The sequence below is a fragment of the Lepidochelys kempii genome, chromosome 2 (genome assembly GCF_965140265.1).
Source record: "Lepidochelys kempii isolate rLepKem1 chromosome 2, rLepKem1.hap2, whole genome shotgun sequence".
Classification (NCBI taxonomy): domain Eukaryota; kingdom Metazoa; phylum Chordata; order Testudines; family Cheloniidae; genus Lepidochelys; species Lepidochelys kempii.
The window spans coordinates 128,732,416-128,750,215 of record NC_133257.1 but is presented as its reverse complement, the minus strand read 5'-3'; the positions used below and the strand labels follow the sequence as shown (position 1 = coordinate 128,750,215).

The 17,800-nt window shown below is 40.0% G+C and overlaps 1 protein-coding gene across 4 annotated transcripts in view; it reads right to left on the bottom strand.

The window, feature by feature from the left end:
• CDH10 (cadherin 10) overlaps nucleotides 1-17,800 on the bottom strand; it is a 146,343-nt gene that overhangs the window by 54,391 nt on the left and 74,152 nt on the right. For all 4 annotated transcript variants that reach the window (XM_073332273.1, XM_073332274.1, XM_073332275.1 and 1 more), the window contains exon 3: nucleotides 785-1,079. In XM_073332273.1, coding sequence (XP_073188374.1) covers nucleotides 785-1,079 — 295 coding nt within the window. The remainder of the gene's footprint in view (nucleotides 1-784; nucleotides 1,080-17,800) is intronic.

Genomic DNA, 17,800 nt, shown 5'->3' with positions numbered 1-17,800 from the left:
CAGCCACAAGTAAAAATGAGAATGGGAACTGGCAAAGCTCTTATCTAAGAACCAGTATAGAGGGTGAAATGAAGCATAAAGAGAACAGCGAAGCCACTTCGGATTCCGACTACCACCAGCCACAAGCAAGCTGTGGGAGAACTGGAAGGGTAACAACAAAGTCCACCCCTCCCCACCCCTCCCCCCCAAAAGAAAAACAACAACAAAAAAAAACAATGCAAAGAGGTGAACAAAGGCACAGAATGAACAGAAGCTTCTTCAGGACTGTGTCTGCTGTCAATGCATTAGGAGACAGGAGCAAGGAAGTATAGCTCCTCAGCCACAGAACCCAGGAGAGAGAAGGCAGACTAGAGTTGCTTCAGTTTATAAAAATAGAAAGGAAACACTCCACTGAAGTTTTTATCAAAGGCTTCCCCAATCACCTTTTTCCTGCAGATTTCAGGGAGGGATACAATTCACATAGACCAAACCATGAATTATGTATCACATCTTTTTATTCAAATTCCAACAACATTTGAATTAATGTATTTAAGATTATAAATAGACAAAAGCTCCAACCATAAAATTTGTATCTGGATCTGGCTGCAGAGTCTGAACCCTGAACTCCGCACCAGATGTAGGGTTTTCTCTCAGGCCTATTTCTAATTCTAAACAAGAAAAGTACTAATATTACTTACCTTCTGAGTGAAAATCAGGACTTAACTGACTTTATAATGGTTGGGGAAATGGTTATGTCAAAGATCATAGTTAAAAGTATGTCCTTACACCAGAAATCACTACTTACCGACTACTGACATTTCAGGAACACTAGCAGTATAAATTTCTTCTGGAAACGTTGGTTCATTGTCATTGATGTCATGGATTTTTATGACAAACTCTGACTCGGGCTCCACTGGCCTCAGAGTTCTTCTGTTAATAGCCTGGGCACGAAGGGTGTAAAAGGCTTTCTCTTCCCTATCAATTCTTCGAGTGGCATGGATGTCACCTGTTTTCTCATCAATAATGAAAAGAGTACCAGCCCCATCTCCTGATAAAATGTACTTGAGAGATCCATCACCCTTGTCCTGGTCAGAGTGAAGCTAAAGGAGAGAGAGAGAGAAAGAAATATTTTACTTTAAAAAGTTTTTTAAAGACATGAAGTCATTCTGCATGCAAAAAAAACAAGATGAGGACTGGAAAAACACTCATTTTCTATTTACATTGACTTGGCACATTGCAGTCATTGTGCTGTATTAAAGCATTCACGTCTCCCTCACTTAACACAAAGAGTCGTTTCACTTGACTGTTGTGGCAGATTTTAGTTTTCCAGCAACACCTGTTCTCGGCTGTGAAACATTTGTGCCACAAATCTTAAAGAAGAATTTTATGTTAATGTTGACCTTTTCTTTCCTTAAAGAGAGCCTATTAAAAATTCACAACCTGCTGTGTTAGTTGTAAATTCACTAAGCAGATAAAGGACATGGCAGGATACATGACAATTAAGGAAAACAGAACAACTGGCAGTGTGTCACACGATTTTTAAATTTTTTATTTCTTATTATTTATGTTTCCTTCTCCTAAACTGGAGTACATTTCAGTGTAACTCATTATCACTTTTATGCCCATCAGATAGTTTTATCAGGCTAAACCAAAAAGCATCAGATTCATTAAGCAATCAGTATTGATTTAAATCAGGTTATCAGATATCTTTCTTTACAAATGACTTCTAACACTGGAAGAGCCCTAATGCAAAATGTTTTTGCTATTTTATACTGTACTGAAATGCAATTGGCTAAGCCAGAGTGTTACACTCAACACCACCTCCCCGCTTCCTGTTACACAATTCCCTGCTTTCTCATTGAGTCTGTTATGTCTGATTTGTAGAATTAAATAATTCAATTTATTTTCACCCTGAAATGTATATTTTAAAATGTTTTTAAATTTTGCAGATGTGTCATGTCTGATAAAGGCCCCGATATTTTTTTTTAAGCACCTCTAATCTGTTTCTGATTTTGTGGCCATGCTGTTGAGCATGGATTTTTTTTTGGGGGGGGGGGGGGAACAACCACCACCAACTCTTTAAGCCCATTTAGTGAGTTCAAACAACCATTGGCAAAATTTATGATCACTGTAAGCAGGCAGTTACGTGCCTCACTAACTTATTTGTGCATTTAATGACACTATACATAATAGTTAACAACAATAACATTCATTTCTAGGTGCAAACAGCTGGGCATCTAAGCACTATAAAATGTGTCCACACTTATTTGCACCATCAAATTTTTTGCAACATTTATTTATAGGCACAACATTGTAGCCGCAAAATCAAAGTTCACCAAAAAAAAAAAAAAAAAAAAAAAAGGAGGTCAGGCTGCAAGAATATTAGAATGATCCAAAAAGTTTCACACATGAAATAAAACTAGTGCAGCACTTTGGGCTTTCCCCTCATGTTTTAACTATAATTAGGGGAAACAGCATAGCGATATTAAAGTAGCATTGACTACTTATCAGAATACCATCTTCAATCCTACAAGCTAGGATAACAAAAAGATGTTCATGCTTAGGGAATAAATGGATCACACACGTAGATCAGGTATAAATATTCCCCCATGGTATCCAGTTATTACATTTGTTTTCCTGGTACACTATGTTGCTTTCATACTCTCCTCTAAAGCATCTATTTCAGGCCAATATCAGAGGCAAAATTCTAGACTAGATGGACTACTGGTCTGCTCTGATGTAGCAATACCCAGGTGTCTCTGCAGAAACCAAATGAGTTCAATGGAACAGAGGGATGAAGTAAAGGTCTGAGGATTAATTCCTCTTGCTGTGGTAAATTTTCAGAAGCTGAATCTTTCCCACACACTCATAATGAGCAGAGCCTGGAGAAGGGAAGGAACTCATGCAGGATCTAGGACCAAAGCCATTATCAGCTTAGAAACTGAGAAACTTAGAAAACTGATTAAAAGTTACTGAACTTTGATTAGAGTAATTTTCCCATTCTCTCTTGATTCAACAATAACTAACAGTAAGCGTAAGCATGGAGCAAAGAATTACAGATTAAATTTTGCTTGAGCTAAAAATTAAAATAAACAGTGAACACAAAACAAAACATGTTTGTCATACATCTTCCTTTTTCTAAAAACAAGGAAGACAGTCAGGGACAGCTGGTTACATCTAACAGGAAGAAAGCAAGGAAAGAAATTGTAAGGGGAGTCTCTTCTATGTAAGATCTAGTCCTCTTCTTTCCCCCTCCAGTTTCTTTGCCCCCTACAACTTGGAAGTCTCAACCTCTCCTCAGGCTCTCTCTCTTCCACCTCTTCCTTGCTTTCTAATTTTCTTCACTGGTTTTCTCCTAGACATACCCAAGGACAAAAAGGAAATCTCTCTGACAGTTCCTTCAGCTGTGTGCTTCCTAGGAGGGGCAGAGTCATGATACACACAACAGCTGGTGCTCTATCATGGGAAGGGAGAAGAAGAGACTGAGATATATTGAATTACCAAAAAGTAACTTTCCTTTTGAAGTATTTTTTGGCATGAAAACAAATGTGCCTGCAAACATCTGGGGTACATGGTCTCAACCATGCAGGAAGAAACACAAGGTACAAAGGATGTGGTTACATTAGGCCACAGCTTTATTAATGCACCTCGGAACTATCCAGCAATAACTTGTACAACACATGTTACCATTCCTTCACGAAACGTTTCCACCAATTTGAGAGATACTATCAGCTCTCCCTGCTGAGACCCCACCACCCTCCTGTCATATGAGAGTTCTGGGGCTGGGGAAAAGGAGCTGTCTCCCTGCTGTACCAGATATAGGAGTCAACCCCTTCCTTAGCTTCATTAGGGCATACCTTCTCCTATGCTATGGTGGCCCTGCCTGAGGTTCCCTCCTATGGCAGGCCACAGCACAAAAAGTGTGCCTGCCTCAATATCCCCTTTTCTTATAGAGTCCCCAATAACTCCAGACATGCTTCTACATATAAATGGATCTTTTGTGGGGTTAGTTTATAACAAAAGTCCCACTTCATAATTCAAAATTCCCCAGTCCAAATAGTACATTCACTCTTTCCAGTCCCTACAATACACCAAATACAGCTCTGGCTCTTCTCACTGTGCCCCAGCTCCCCAGTGCAGTTTTGACTTCTCTTACCACACCTCACACTTTAGCTGTTTCCCTATGGTTCTACTCATTCCTCCATCATTCCCCAGACTTCAGCCCTCCGGCTCAGAGAGCCAGCAGGCATCTCCTTCTGTTGCTCTCAGCCTTCATCCCTCTCTGACTGTGGCACTGTGTCCTGGGGAAGTTTGTAGGTGGACCCCTCTCAGCTGCCTCCTGTTTTCACCAGCCTGATCTGGTTTGCTGCTCACTAGGAAACTTTCATGGCTCCCTTCTTCAGGGGCATCCCCTTCCTGAAGCTCTGAGCCTATCTCTGCCTTTCCTCTGAGCTCTCTTGTCCTCTGAATTCTGGATTCCAAACTCTGTTGCCTTTGGACCACTTGTCATTTATAACTCCCAGAGGCAGCCCCTCCCTCCCCATGACACCAAACTAGGGTGCAGTAGGACTGCAACAGGAGAAGTTGGCCCAATTTCATTTAAGGGGCCAGGTACCCTGTTACACTTCCCTAAACACACTTCCAATTCTGGTTTATCAGGAAACTAGACCACCCTCTGGAACAAATACTTCCACTTGACAATTACTACCTGCTAAGTTGTGACATCTTGAATAATATCTCCTGACCCTACCCCATCAGATCCTGGAGCTGCTGTGGAGTAGGTGAAAAAATTCACACCTGCCCTAGCTATGAGGGAAAAATTCCGTCTCAGTCCCAAAAAGGTGAGTAGTGCAATTCCCTCGGCAAACCAAAAAAACTGGTTCTATGCTGATCCAGGGAGAAAAAGGGTTCTGACTGGAGTGACAGGTGTATATATACACCTTTCCTATCCCCTAAGTGTTCAGGGGCCCAATGACCTACCTGAGCCTCTTCTGGTCAACCCCCATCTCAAGTGATATCACTCCTAAGGGAGGGGGAAATCTTTTAAGGGGCTACAACCTCTTTTCCCCCAACTGGCCAGACAAAGCCCCACTCATAGTTGCAAGGAGCTCATTTTTAGAAGCCTTTGACAGTTTCATGGATTAAATGTAGAATTCTGTGTATGTGATATATTATCTGTGCATATCTATATATCTACAGTATTTAAAATATATTTACACTTCATTCTAATACATTTCTAATTGCAAAGTTCTGAGTCAATAATATTGTCACCTTAAATATTAAATTACTGCATGTAGTCACAGATTGTCCCACTTTCTTAATACCATAGCAAAGTCAACATGCCATTCCTGAAATATTTATCTGTTCAGGTCACTGAGTGGTTATAAAAAACATGCAGTGGTGACAGGCTAATTTAAAGTAGCCCTTTTCTTTTACCAAATTATTGTAGAGATGAAGAGATATATCTGCCCTTGATCTGCATGTGAAATTTCTAACAACTTTAATGGGAGTTGCACTTGCAGAATGAATTTGCTTCACCTGCATTAAATCAGAGTAATAAAGCTCTATGCAGATGAAGGAAGTCACGTTTGCTGAGGTAAAATCCACTTTTCAAAATCAGAGTCAGAGTGTGGGTCCATAAAGCAGCTCCCTTCAGTTACTTTTCTAGCCTATGAGCTACAGCATATTCAAATATCCCACCTAGAGCTGTGCTCACACAGGATTCTGGGGTTTATCATAAGAAACAGAGGTTTATAAGGTTCACTCCAAATGTTCAGTGTCACTAAGGGGTGCTTCCACGGTCCCAATAGGCACTCATTTTCTAGAAGTCTCCCCAAGCTCAGGGGTGCTGGGAGCACAACTCACATTTGCAGGTAGGCAAAAATAACACATGAAGAACCACAGACATAAAGCATAAGTAACTGTTTTCTGGCATGTGTATATCACCCTAAGGTGGTCTGAGGAGCTATGTTGTATTCAACAACAAACATATGCATTAGTGATAGGAGGACTTTGAAACACTTAAAGGGTTTAAGTTGGGCTCAAAGAATCACTTATCAGAACTTTAGACCCTCTTTCATTTGCAAATTGGGGTACATAGCTCTCAAAAATAACCTCTCCTGGGATTTCTTCTTTTCTTCATTTTTACCCAACCAGCAAATAGAAAATAAAGGTGATAAAAAACTGTAAGGAGGAAAGAATGGTATTAACCATTTTTTTTAAAACCTCAAAAGATAATTCCAGTCTGAGGGATGAAGGAAAGTTTGAGTTGTTTCTTATTTTGTTCAGAATTACCTTAAACAACTGTTCAATTAATTGCATAATAATTTGGAGAATCTGTTTCCTTCATTTTCACAAGATACACTGTATAAACTCATGGATCCATTGTTGGCAGATAATTACATTACTTACATGACATATTTACCGGGGTGAATCCTGAAATGTTTCCAAGCCCTCCCGCCCTCCCGAAAAAGGTTGGGAATTTGGACTGTCCCTATTTTTCATAGAATGAGTATAGGATAGCTAGACACTCTGGATAAAGGCAATACAGAATGGAGATAGATATAGGGTTTCCCATTACTTTATAGTAGGGCTGTTCATAATAGTCACAACAGTACTTCAAATTAGTTTGTCATGAATTTAAAATGGAACTCTGTTTCTCCAAAAGGATCACAAACCTATGCTGAGTTTCTGAGATTTGTCATATTTCAAAAGGTCTCTTAGCTGCTACATATGTATAAAAAGTACTTAATAAACTGCTGATGAAAATGTAACGATATTTGGGAAAAGCCACAACATTTAGTCAACGAAGAGTGTCTTCCTCTACTGCACCCAAATGAACCAGAAGTAGTTAAATAAAGGACTTTGAGGACACACCTATGAATGCTTTGGGGGTGGCTGGCTGCCCTACTGCAGAGCAGAATATTTAGAAAGAGGCTGTAGTTCCCACACTTAATACATAAAGACTTCAGAAGAACTCACAGGGAGGACCTATCACCATGGTGTCACAGACACTGCAGGGGCACTATGCTGGCACCCAATCCTACTCCAACACCAAGCACACATTACAGTAGTGTGTTCACTCTCCCCTGAAGCTTCACGGTCTGTAGGTCAGACTACAGGTGGCAACTAGAGGAGTAAAGCAGTAAAACACACAGAAGTGAGGTGAGGAGGTAGACTATATTCTAGCTCATTCTGTAAGCACTGCCACCTTTCCTTTCTGTGGGTCAGAAATGAAATAACTTCTGCAAGGTGCTACAGCCTTACTCTGTTGTAAGATCAAAAGCAGGTCCTCTGGCACTGACTTCACACACATAGCATTGTTGCAAATCAAAAACAAAACCAAAACCTCTGTTCAGTAAGATGGCAACCTATAGTGCTAATATCAGAAATGTCCATTATAAATGACGTTTTGGGGGAAAAACCCCCAAAACTGAATTATTTTAAATAGTTCTATGAAAATTTAAAAGATATTGTCCCAAGTGAAATGAAATTTGTCTTTTCCTGACTAGCAGGGAAGTTGGCAAAAAATAAGCTAGTGGAGTTTTCCTGTATACTACTTTAAGTGTAAAACATTTCACATAGCTCTTTTGGCTAATGGGCGTCTATGTTTCATGACAGCCAAGCTGAGAAAGGAAGAGACATCTGTTTCACTTAACAATTTTGTCTCACAAAACAATCAGCTGTGAAGATGTGGTTTTGTTTCAATCTCCACACCTGATATTTTGCAAACCAATGAATTACTTGTTTCTACCTCCCACAGGAGCACTTCACTTTTCAGTGGTCACCACTGTATACTTTATCTTACTAGACAAAAAACAGAATATCTCCTGTATTTTTTCCCAATGGGTTTGACTCACTGTACAGCAACTGCAATTACCATATGTCACAGCCCTGTGCATTTAGTTATTAATCTAGACTGAGATTAAAATACTTTGTTTACCTGAAAACACATTAACCAGAGCACTATCACTTACTACTGTAAGGCAGTATTATTAAAATGAATGCAGTGTCATAAATACTGGACAATGTTTGGAAAAAGATGAAGCAATAAGCCTATTAGGTGTATGGCTTTTATAGAAACATTATTAGCAGTGCAATAGGGAAAGATACACAACAGCTAGAAAATGTAATTGAGTTACATAAAATAAAGCTAACTCAGACTTGTTCCCCCCAGCCCCTTCATGGAAAAGACAGATATGTAAAGTTGATAGACTGATAAGTCTCTTGAGCAATTTCCTGTCAGTTATACCTCCAGAGTTCTGCAGTATCTTCATTAAAGTCTGTAGAGTTACTTCAAATTTACACCGGTGCAGTTCTAATTTGAAAAGTGACTTGAAAATTACACTGGAGGTTTACACCTTAATTGCCTTTCAATGATTCCAAATCAAATCTGCTCACTATATAAGTAAAAAGATTTTTCTTCCTTAATTGCCAGCCCTCCAAGCTCCACATGGAATCTGAAAGTTGAATTCTTGCTGTAGTACTAACAAAAGTAAAAAGTTTGAAACCTACTTCCATCAGAAAAGACAGAAGATACTATTCTGAATAACATAAGGAGCAGATTGATTAAGAAGGTGCCATTTTCACATGCAAGAAAATTTGGAATACTGGAATAGCTAATAATAATGGCAAGTATTCTGATGTAAGGATTAATACAATTTGTTTCTATTCAAATTACAGGTTCCAAGGTCATTATCTGAATTTTAGTTAACCTAAAATTCAGAGTATCAAGATACAAATAATAAGAATGTATGTAGTCACTTTTCAGATTAGAACTGTACTACAAGTAAAATCTATCAACTAAATTCTTACATTAAACTTCTATTCATTTCAAGCCCATTTTCATCTTGTTTTACTGCCCAGTAATATATAGGAAACTTCCCTGTATAAAACAAATCTCACTTTTTTCCTCAGTAGTTTTCACCAAATAATACAGACTATTCAGTTCTACCTTCCCAAATGTGTTTTTAATTCCTATAACTTGCAATTGTATCACTCTATACTGTGTATATTTTCAGGAGCATGTACACCAACAATGAGACCTAGATATAAAATTCAAATCTAGAAAATGTCCTGAATTTTCTCCAGTTTGGAACAGTAGTTTCAGATGGAATGTTTAACTCCATCTTTATTTTTTAGCTTCTTTCTATTTAATTATAGTTAAATCATATATTGGAGGAAGTGTTCTCACTTATACTGTAATTCTTTGCCCTAGACACTGATATTCAGATGTTAAAAAAGATCAAACCCTTTTTTTTTCATTCATCTCTTTTCTGAACACCCTGTAGTATAGTAGTACTCTCCTTGCAATTAACTCCTACAGGAAGGCTTACTTATAAAATACAAAAGCAGACCCTAATTCTAATAACTATGGTATTGAAGAACAGTTATTTCCCCTACATCTCAAAACATAAGGTATTAAAACTTGTCAGTTAATTTCCCTTTGTACCAGCCTAGAAGACAAGATCTACAACAGATGTGGCAAAACCATTTCTCCTTTCCGTTTTCTCTTTTTAGAGTATTTATCCTGCACAATCTTTTCCCTAACTGCTGAGTTTTAAGTGAAGCAGCTTGGTGCCAAATTTCATTCATTTGTAATGAGACTCACTTATTTTGACTTATTCTGAAGGTAGTTTTTAAAGTAACTCTCTTGTCTGATGAAGGATTTTGCACTGTGTTTCAATGAGATACTTACAGTCTCACTCTTAGTCCTGGTCTACACTGCGGTGGGGGATTGATCTAAGTTATGCAATTTCAGCTACATGAATAACGTAGCTGAAGTCGACATACTTAGATCGACTTACCTTGGTGTCTTCACTGCAGCGTGTAGACTGCTGCCGCTCCCCCATCGACTCTGCCTGCGCCTCTCATGGTGCTGGGTACAGGAGTCGACAGGAGAGCGCTCAGGGGTTGATTTATTGCTTCTAGTCTAGACGCGATAAATCAATCCCCACTGGATCTATCACTGCCCGCCGATCCGGCAGGTAGTGAAGACATACCCTTAATCTACTGAAATCTCACTCATTTATGTTGTCACAGCTTGCAAGTCCTGTGCTATAGCATGTTATTTAAAAGAGGTGAGAAACAGAGAAGAAGAATGCATATCTGAAAGAGCAATTTTGTGGGACTGGGAAAGATGACAAGAGAACAAAGTTAAAAGAAAGTACAGCAACTGCATATTGGTTGCAAGGTAAGAAAAGCTTTGAAATCCTCTTACTTGCTCAGAACAGACAAACACAAACACTCCACTCTGCACTGCACAGCCAAGGTTAGATTAGCTGATTTCAGTTTGGATTTATTAGTCTCACTGTGCCAAATTTATCTCTGGTGTAAATCCACTCAAGTTATTCGGGAGAGAGGGGAGAAAATTTGAACAAACCCCATAAGGTCCATATGACAATTAATCTCAGACTCGGTAAACCCATTGTTAACTACTGCTCTCCAGCATGACGTCTGTTGCTGATGACTCCTTGCTGTTTTAGGCATTGAACTTCATAGGAGCAACAGAGGCTTCATCATGAGTGTGTGAAATCAGTGCCACCCTGGCCATGCCCCTCCCCAGGTCAAGGCCACCTAGCAGACGGGGAAGATGCAGCTGCCTTGTGCTGCCACAATTTCTACTCTGGCAGAGGCCATACCCTTTCTGGCAGAGCCAGTGGGACCTAGAGATTAATTTGATACTATGCACCAAGTAGCAGTTGTGAGTTATCAGGTGAATGCTTAATTTTCCTTCCATTGTTTAGTGCAAAAAGTAAAATATTAGGGTAAGTTCTCCTTTTAAAACTGCAGAAGATCAGAAGTAGATCAGTGTGAAATATGTATGTAACCTGTACCTGATAATGGTTCAAGCCAATAGAAAAGGACACAACTGTGAGGTTTTCTTCATGGAGTTTCTCCAACATTGTTCTGGCAGGATAGCTGTGTTTGCCATGGACTGAGCTGCAGGGCAGACCCACAAACCCTGCTGATCTATAAGAGGCAAGAACCATCCACATAGTCACTTGGTCTTCTCATTGGCTCTGAAGCCCAGTTTCCCTTTCCCACTCTCTAGAAGCTAGGATAACCCCAACCATGAACAGGGCTGCTGCACAACCTCTTAAACAGGCTTCCCATGGCAGAGGGGTTTCAATGGTAAATGTAAAGCAATCTCAAGCTATATCAACTCTCTTAGGTGTTCTTCACATAGCTATTGGGTAAAGTGATGTACATCCTTTGGCCTGACCCATACCCAAGTTGGAACTGTCCACTGCCTTTCTCTTCCTTCCTTAAGGATCTCAGCACAGTATGGAGGGGGGAGGATGCTACTTATGACTAGGAATTTAAGTTTCCTTATACTCATTATTGCATAGTTTATATGTTTCAAGATTGGAATGTTTCTTTTTGCTGGCTTGTTAGTTTCTGGAGCTGCAAACTCTTATGGGGTATAATTGAGAATTGTCCACTATATGCATTTTGAAAAGAGTTGACCAGGTTTCAAGAGCATACCCCCACTCAGCATAAATTGGTCTAAGGTGAATTAGGAAGCTTAATGTGCTGAAACCCAAAGCAGCCCTTTCTTTCACTGCACTGGAAACTCCATAAACACAGGAAAGAAAAAAATATTAATCTACACAGGCTTTTCAATAAGGACAACAATCAAAGAGGTAATTAAGCAACAGTTTCAGGAGACCTTTGTGCCAACAATAAGCAACATTTTTTTATTAGATAGCTTAAATATGACTTTATAAAGGAGCTTAGGTATTAACCAAATAACCATTAAAACAACATTAGACTTCATACAGCTTATTATACAATTTGCATTATGTATAAACATCATTAAGTCCTTTTCTTTTTAAATGAATGCAAAACTTCATTAACATCAATGCTTCTTAGCTCTTTTGGCTATTGCTGGAGGCTCACCGAAAACAAGGTTTTCTTTGTTTCCAAATAGAATCACTGTAAAATATAAATTGTTAAGGGCTGGGCAAAAAATGTACCTCTCTATCTTAAGTCAATTTTGCGTTCACAAACATTCTGGAAACCAGTTATAATGGCATGGCAGCACCAGCTCTACCAACATACACCAGACTTCCTACAGCCCACAACTCTGTCAGTGCACCCCAATCCATGTGCAAACCTTGTACAGAACCACCAATTGATTTAGGCTATGAATGCTTTAAGGCAAGGACTGTTATTATAGTGGCATGGGTACATTCTTGGGGCAGCTATCCTATGCCATTGCTCACCACTGCCCATGATACCAAGGCTACCCTCGTATTTGTAGTGCATTAGCTTTCACTGAGTTAATGTGAATATGTCTACTCAAGCTAGGTGGTGGGAATGGTGTGGCTAGGAGGAGAGGGATGGCAAGAGGTGTTCTAGCTGCAGAGGGGTCAGGAAATGAAGATGTGTGGTCAGTAAGCCTTGGATGGATTCTTTGAGAAAATCTGCATTTTACTGGTCCCTCAGGGGTTTGGAAAGGAGTGGGAGGAGAAAGAAGTGGCAACTTCCTGATTTCAGCACAGATTAATGTGGTGTTTCCAAAGACACACAGCCCAGAGGTTGGAACTGACAATGCAGGTACCTTGACTGCTGAGGGAAAAGAAATATGTGCTGTTGCCAACATATGGATGCTGGGGATTCTTGGATCATGAGATTGCAGAAGCTGGTGAGAGAGCAAGGAGTACATCATGACACAGACATTGCTGAGTACGGACTGATTTGGATGGAGAGAGGTGGCAACCTTAGCATCATAATTTGCTTACTCTTCAGCATCTAACTGGTGAGCTAAGAAGTTGTAATCTTCCAGACATTGAGGTGATTCAGTCGGGTGGAAGTGATCACAATTTTGTTCCTTTTGTACATCTTATAAAATCTCTGAGAGAAGATCTGGACTGCATCAGAGATTTGTATCCGGAAGCTGTGACAGTTTTCTCTGATTTGGCTGAGCATCTGAATAATTGCTACAGCAATAATATAAAACTATTAATAAGCTATTCATAAGATCTGTAACCTGCTTGTATTATCTCTCAGGGTGAGACACTGCTTGATTCAAATCCTGTCTAGTTTATAGAACTCAGACTGTGATTTTAGGTATTTCTTAGGTAACCAACTTTGACCTGTGCGCTTATTACTTACAATCACTTAAAATCTATCTTTCTGTAATTAATACATCTCTTTTGTATTTTACCTAAAACAGTGCATTTTGGTTGAAGTGCTTGGGAAATGTACTCAAGTTGCAAGGGCTGGTGCATGTCCCCTTTCCTTTGTAGAAGTGGGGTACTCAGTAATAAACTTACACTGGTCAGGCTTCTGACCAGGGCAAGATGGTACAGCTCTGGGGTCCTAGGCTGGGGAGCTGGGGAAATTGGCTGGAGCCTCTCTATTGTTACTTCATGAGTGGCTGGCAAAAGCATTCCTATAACTCAGCTGGGAGTGTCCCTGTCTGTGGATATCTGTGTAAGTGCAGTAGCTGGAGAGGTTTACAGTTTGTCACAACATCATAGTGTGAGATGGAGCCCAGGTTGGTAAGCCAGAGTACTCAGCAGTATCCCAGTTCCAGGCTGCACCCCAGGGACCAAAACTGTGTACACTATTCTAAACATAACCTCTCTAAACTACTCTCTCTCTCTCATTTTCTCCAACTTATATAAGGCCACTTGAGTTTTTTTTTCCTTAAGGCCACTGCCAAGCCTTATTCTTAAAATTTAACCACCATAATCGATAGTCATTATTCTTATTTTCAACTAAATGCCACCGGAACTGTTTCGCTCTTTTTCTTTGTTTCCCACCTCTGTTCCCACTTACTTTGTTTTCCAACTGTAATGTAATTGTCCCTCTTCAGTTATAATTACTGGCATTTCTATGGCTTTCATTACCTATAGTATCCTTGCTTATGGATCATGTAGGTGTCATGTTACAGAAAAGCCTTTTTGGGTAGTTGGTAGCATGGCAGGTGTACCACAAGCCATCAGGAGAGTGTAAATGGCACTTTTGGCCCCGTTAGTTTTAGTACCCAGTGCATTCTAGAAATTATTCATCTATGAAAAAAAAATCACCATTTGGGTTGGCAGAAAGGAAAGGCTGCAAACGCATACTCCATGGGAGTATTCTGTGCCATTGCTCATGCACAGAATTCATGTACTTTGCAGATTCCCCCCACCCCCACCCCACCCCCTCAAATTAAATTACACCTTTTGCCCACGAGGGGCTGTTGTGCACCAGCAGACAGGGAAGTTGGCAAAGGGCCAGAGCAGCCAGCCATGGAGAGAGGGGGGAAAGGCTGCCTTCTCATAATGCCCTGGCTCTGGAGCCGGGTGAGGAGGCCTGGGATATAGAATCATAGAACCGGAAGGGATCTTCAGAGTGTCTCATTCAGTCCCCTGCACTCAAGGCAGGATTAAGTATTATCTAGACCGTCCCTGACAGGTGTTTGTCCAACCTGCTCTTAAAAATCCCTAATGATGGAGATTCCACAACCTCCCTAGGCAACTTATTCCAGTGCTTAACCCCTCTGACAGTAAGGAAGTTTTACCTAATGTCCAACCTAAACAGCCCTTGCTGCAATGTAAGCCCATTGCTTCTTGTCCTATCCTCAGAGGTTAAGAACAACAATTCTTCTTCCTCCTCCTTGTAACAACCTTTTATGTATTTGAAAACTGTTATGTCCCCTCTCAGTCTTCTCTTCTCCAGACTAAACAAACCCAATTTTTTTTTCAAACTTCCCTCATAGGTCATCTTTTCTAGACCTTTAATCATTTTTGTTGTTCTTCTTTGGACTTTCTCCAACTTGTTCACATACTTCCTGAAATTTAGCATCCAGAAATGGACACAATACTCCAGTTGAGGCCTAATCAGCACAGAGTAGAGCGGAAGAATTACTTCTCATGTCTTGCTTAGAATATTCCTGCTAATACATCCCAGAATGATGTTTGCTTTTTTTGCAATAGCGTTACACAGTTGACTCATATTTAGGCTGTGATCCACTATTACTCCCAGATCCCTTTCCACAGTACTCCTTCTTAGGTAGTCATTTCCCATTTTGTATGTGTGCAACTGATTGTTCCTTCCTAAGTGGAGTACTTTGCATTTGTCCTTATTGAATTTGATCCTATTTACTTCAGACCATTTCTCCAGTTTGTACAGATTATTTTGAATTTTAATCCTATCCTTCAATGCATTTACAACCCCTCCCAGCTTGGTATCATCCACAAACTTTATAAGTGTACTCTCTATGCCATTATCTAAATCATTGATGAAGATATTGAACAGAACCAGACCCAGAACCAATCCCTGCGGGACCCCCCCTCATTATGCCCTTCCAGCTTAACTGTGAACCACTGATAACTACTCTCTTGGAATGATTTTCTAACCATTTATGCACCCACCTTATAGTAGCTCCATGAAAGTTGCATTTCCCTTGTTTGTTCATGAGAAGGTTATGCGAGACAGTAACAAAAGCTTTACTAAAGTCAAGGTATACAACATCTACTGCTTCACCCTGATCCACAAGGCTTGTTACCCTGTCAAAAAAAGCTATCAGGTTGGTTTGACACGATTTGTTCTTTACAAATCCATGCTGAGTGTTACTTACCACTGCATTATCTTCTAAGTGTTTGCAAATTGATTTCTTAATTATTTGTCATCTAGTCCAACCCCCTGCTCAAAGCAGGACCAATCCCCAATTTTTGCCCATGATCCCTAAATGGCCCCCTCAAAGAATGAACTCACAACCCTGGGTTTGGCAGTCCAATGCTCAAACCACTGAGCTATCCCTCCCTGGTACAGAACTTAAGCTGACTGATCTGTAATTTCCCGGGTTGTCCTTTTTTCCCTTTTTATAGATGAGCACTATATTTCCCCTTTTCCAGTCTTCTAGAATGTCTTCCACCTTCCATGACCTTCCACCTTCCATGACTTTTCAAAGCTAATTGCTAATGGCTCAGTCAATCAGCACCTTGAGTATTCTAGGATGCATTTTATCGGGCCCTGGTGATTTGAAGATATCTAAATTGTCTAAGGTTTTTTTTTCTTGTTCTTTCCCTATTTTAGATTCTGATCCTACCTCATTTTCACTGGCATTCACTATGTTAGATTTCCAATCACCACCAACTTTCTTGGTGAAAACTGAAACAAATAAGCCATTAAGCACCTCTGCCATTTCTGCATTTTCTGTTATTGTCTTTCCCCTCTCATTGAGTAATGGGCCTGATCTGTCCTTGGTCTTCCTCTTGCTTCTAATGTACTGGGGGGGGGCAGCATGGGTCACATGGGGCTGCTCGGGGGTCACATTGATTGGGATTCAGAAGGGCTAGTGGGAGTGAAAAATTGGGGAGTGAACACAAGAGCTAGTGGGATGACAGCACTGAGTGAGGGGCTGAATGGGAGTATGGGTGCAGGGCCACATGGGGGAGAGGGGGGAGAAGAGGTGGGTAAATGGGGGTGCAGGGACACATAGGGATGGGGCAGACTGAATGGGGGAGACTAGGGGTCAACCATTTTCTGCATGGGGGAGGTTCCTCAACTCCCTAAAAATCCCTCCCCCTCCCCCATTCCATTCTTCTCCCACCCACATTCAACAACCCTCCAGGTTCACTCCAAGGCTCCTGCCCAGCAATTACTTCCCTCTCCCACAGCTTCTCCATTATCCCTGATTCCCCCAACCCTTTTTCACTGCTTCTGAGGGGTGCAGGAAATATGTTTCTTAATTGTAGCTTAAATGAATTATTACTTAGAGTTCAGTATTAATATGCCTATTAAGGAATTTATTTGTCAAAAAACATTTCCTGAATCTTTTTTGTTTTCTGTATTGTTACAGACATAGTTCCTCACAAGTATTTTGAAATAAATTACCAAAATAATTGAAACTGGTGTGATTATATTGTGTTATTTTGACAAATAAGATATGCAGAATTTTAAAATATTGTGCACAAAAATTTTAAATTTTTGGCTCAGAATTCCCCCAGAAGTAATCATTCCTGAAACGTCCTCCAATTCTTCTCAAGTAGCAACTCCACATTTAACCCCTTGCATTCCTCCAACTCTGCATTCCTTAGTGGTCCTTTCACCATTTTTCCTTAATCTGCCTGTAGTTTGCTAGCATAAGTATTACTTCTGATCCACTGAGTGGTCTCTATTAGGATGCACCCATCAGGAACTGACTTAAAAGGATATTAAGAACATGTCTATTTTCCCCTCAGTTGGACTATTCACTTGTCTGGCTCCTTATCCTTCCAGGATGACCTGAAATACTCTCCTTGTCTTTAAGGGTCATTCCAACATACAAGGGGCACCTACAGAGGAGATGGCAACCTCATTACATCATCATACAATTTAATTACCTTAATGTTCAATATTTCTTCTAAACAATAGATATTTACAGAGAACAAAACATCTTCTAGTTCTGATCTGTGTGACATTCCACAATTCAAACTATATCTTCCTTAAATGCTTTCCCTCTGTATTAATATCCAGCCATATCCATTTAGCCACTCATGCAGGTCAATACTGATACCATATTTACTTACACCAAAGTAGAGATTCATTTTCATTTTATTAAATGCTTTCCTAAATTCCAAGTAAACGGCATCCACCTTTACACCATCAGCTCCTTTTATTAGCTTCCTCGAAAGTGATAAAAATGTCATGAGCGTATTTTCTTAAATTCATACTATATTTAAATAAATTATAACTCCCTAGATGTTCTCTCTCTCTCTCGCTGTCTCTCTTTTTTTTTAAACTACCAGTTTACTTTGATGTCTTCTGCTCAATTTCCTTCAATGCTCGTCTCATTCTGTCAGAATTTGCTTTGGTGAAATTCAGCATAGTTCTTTATCTCCTT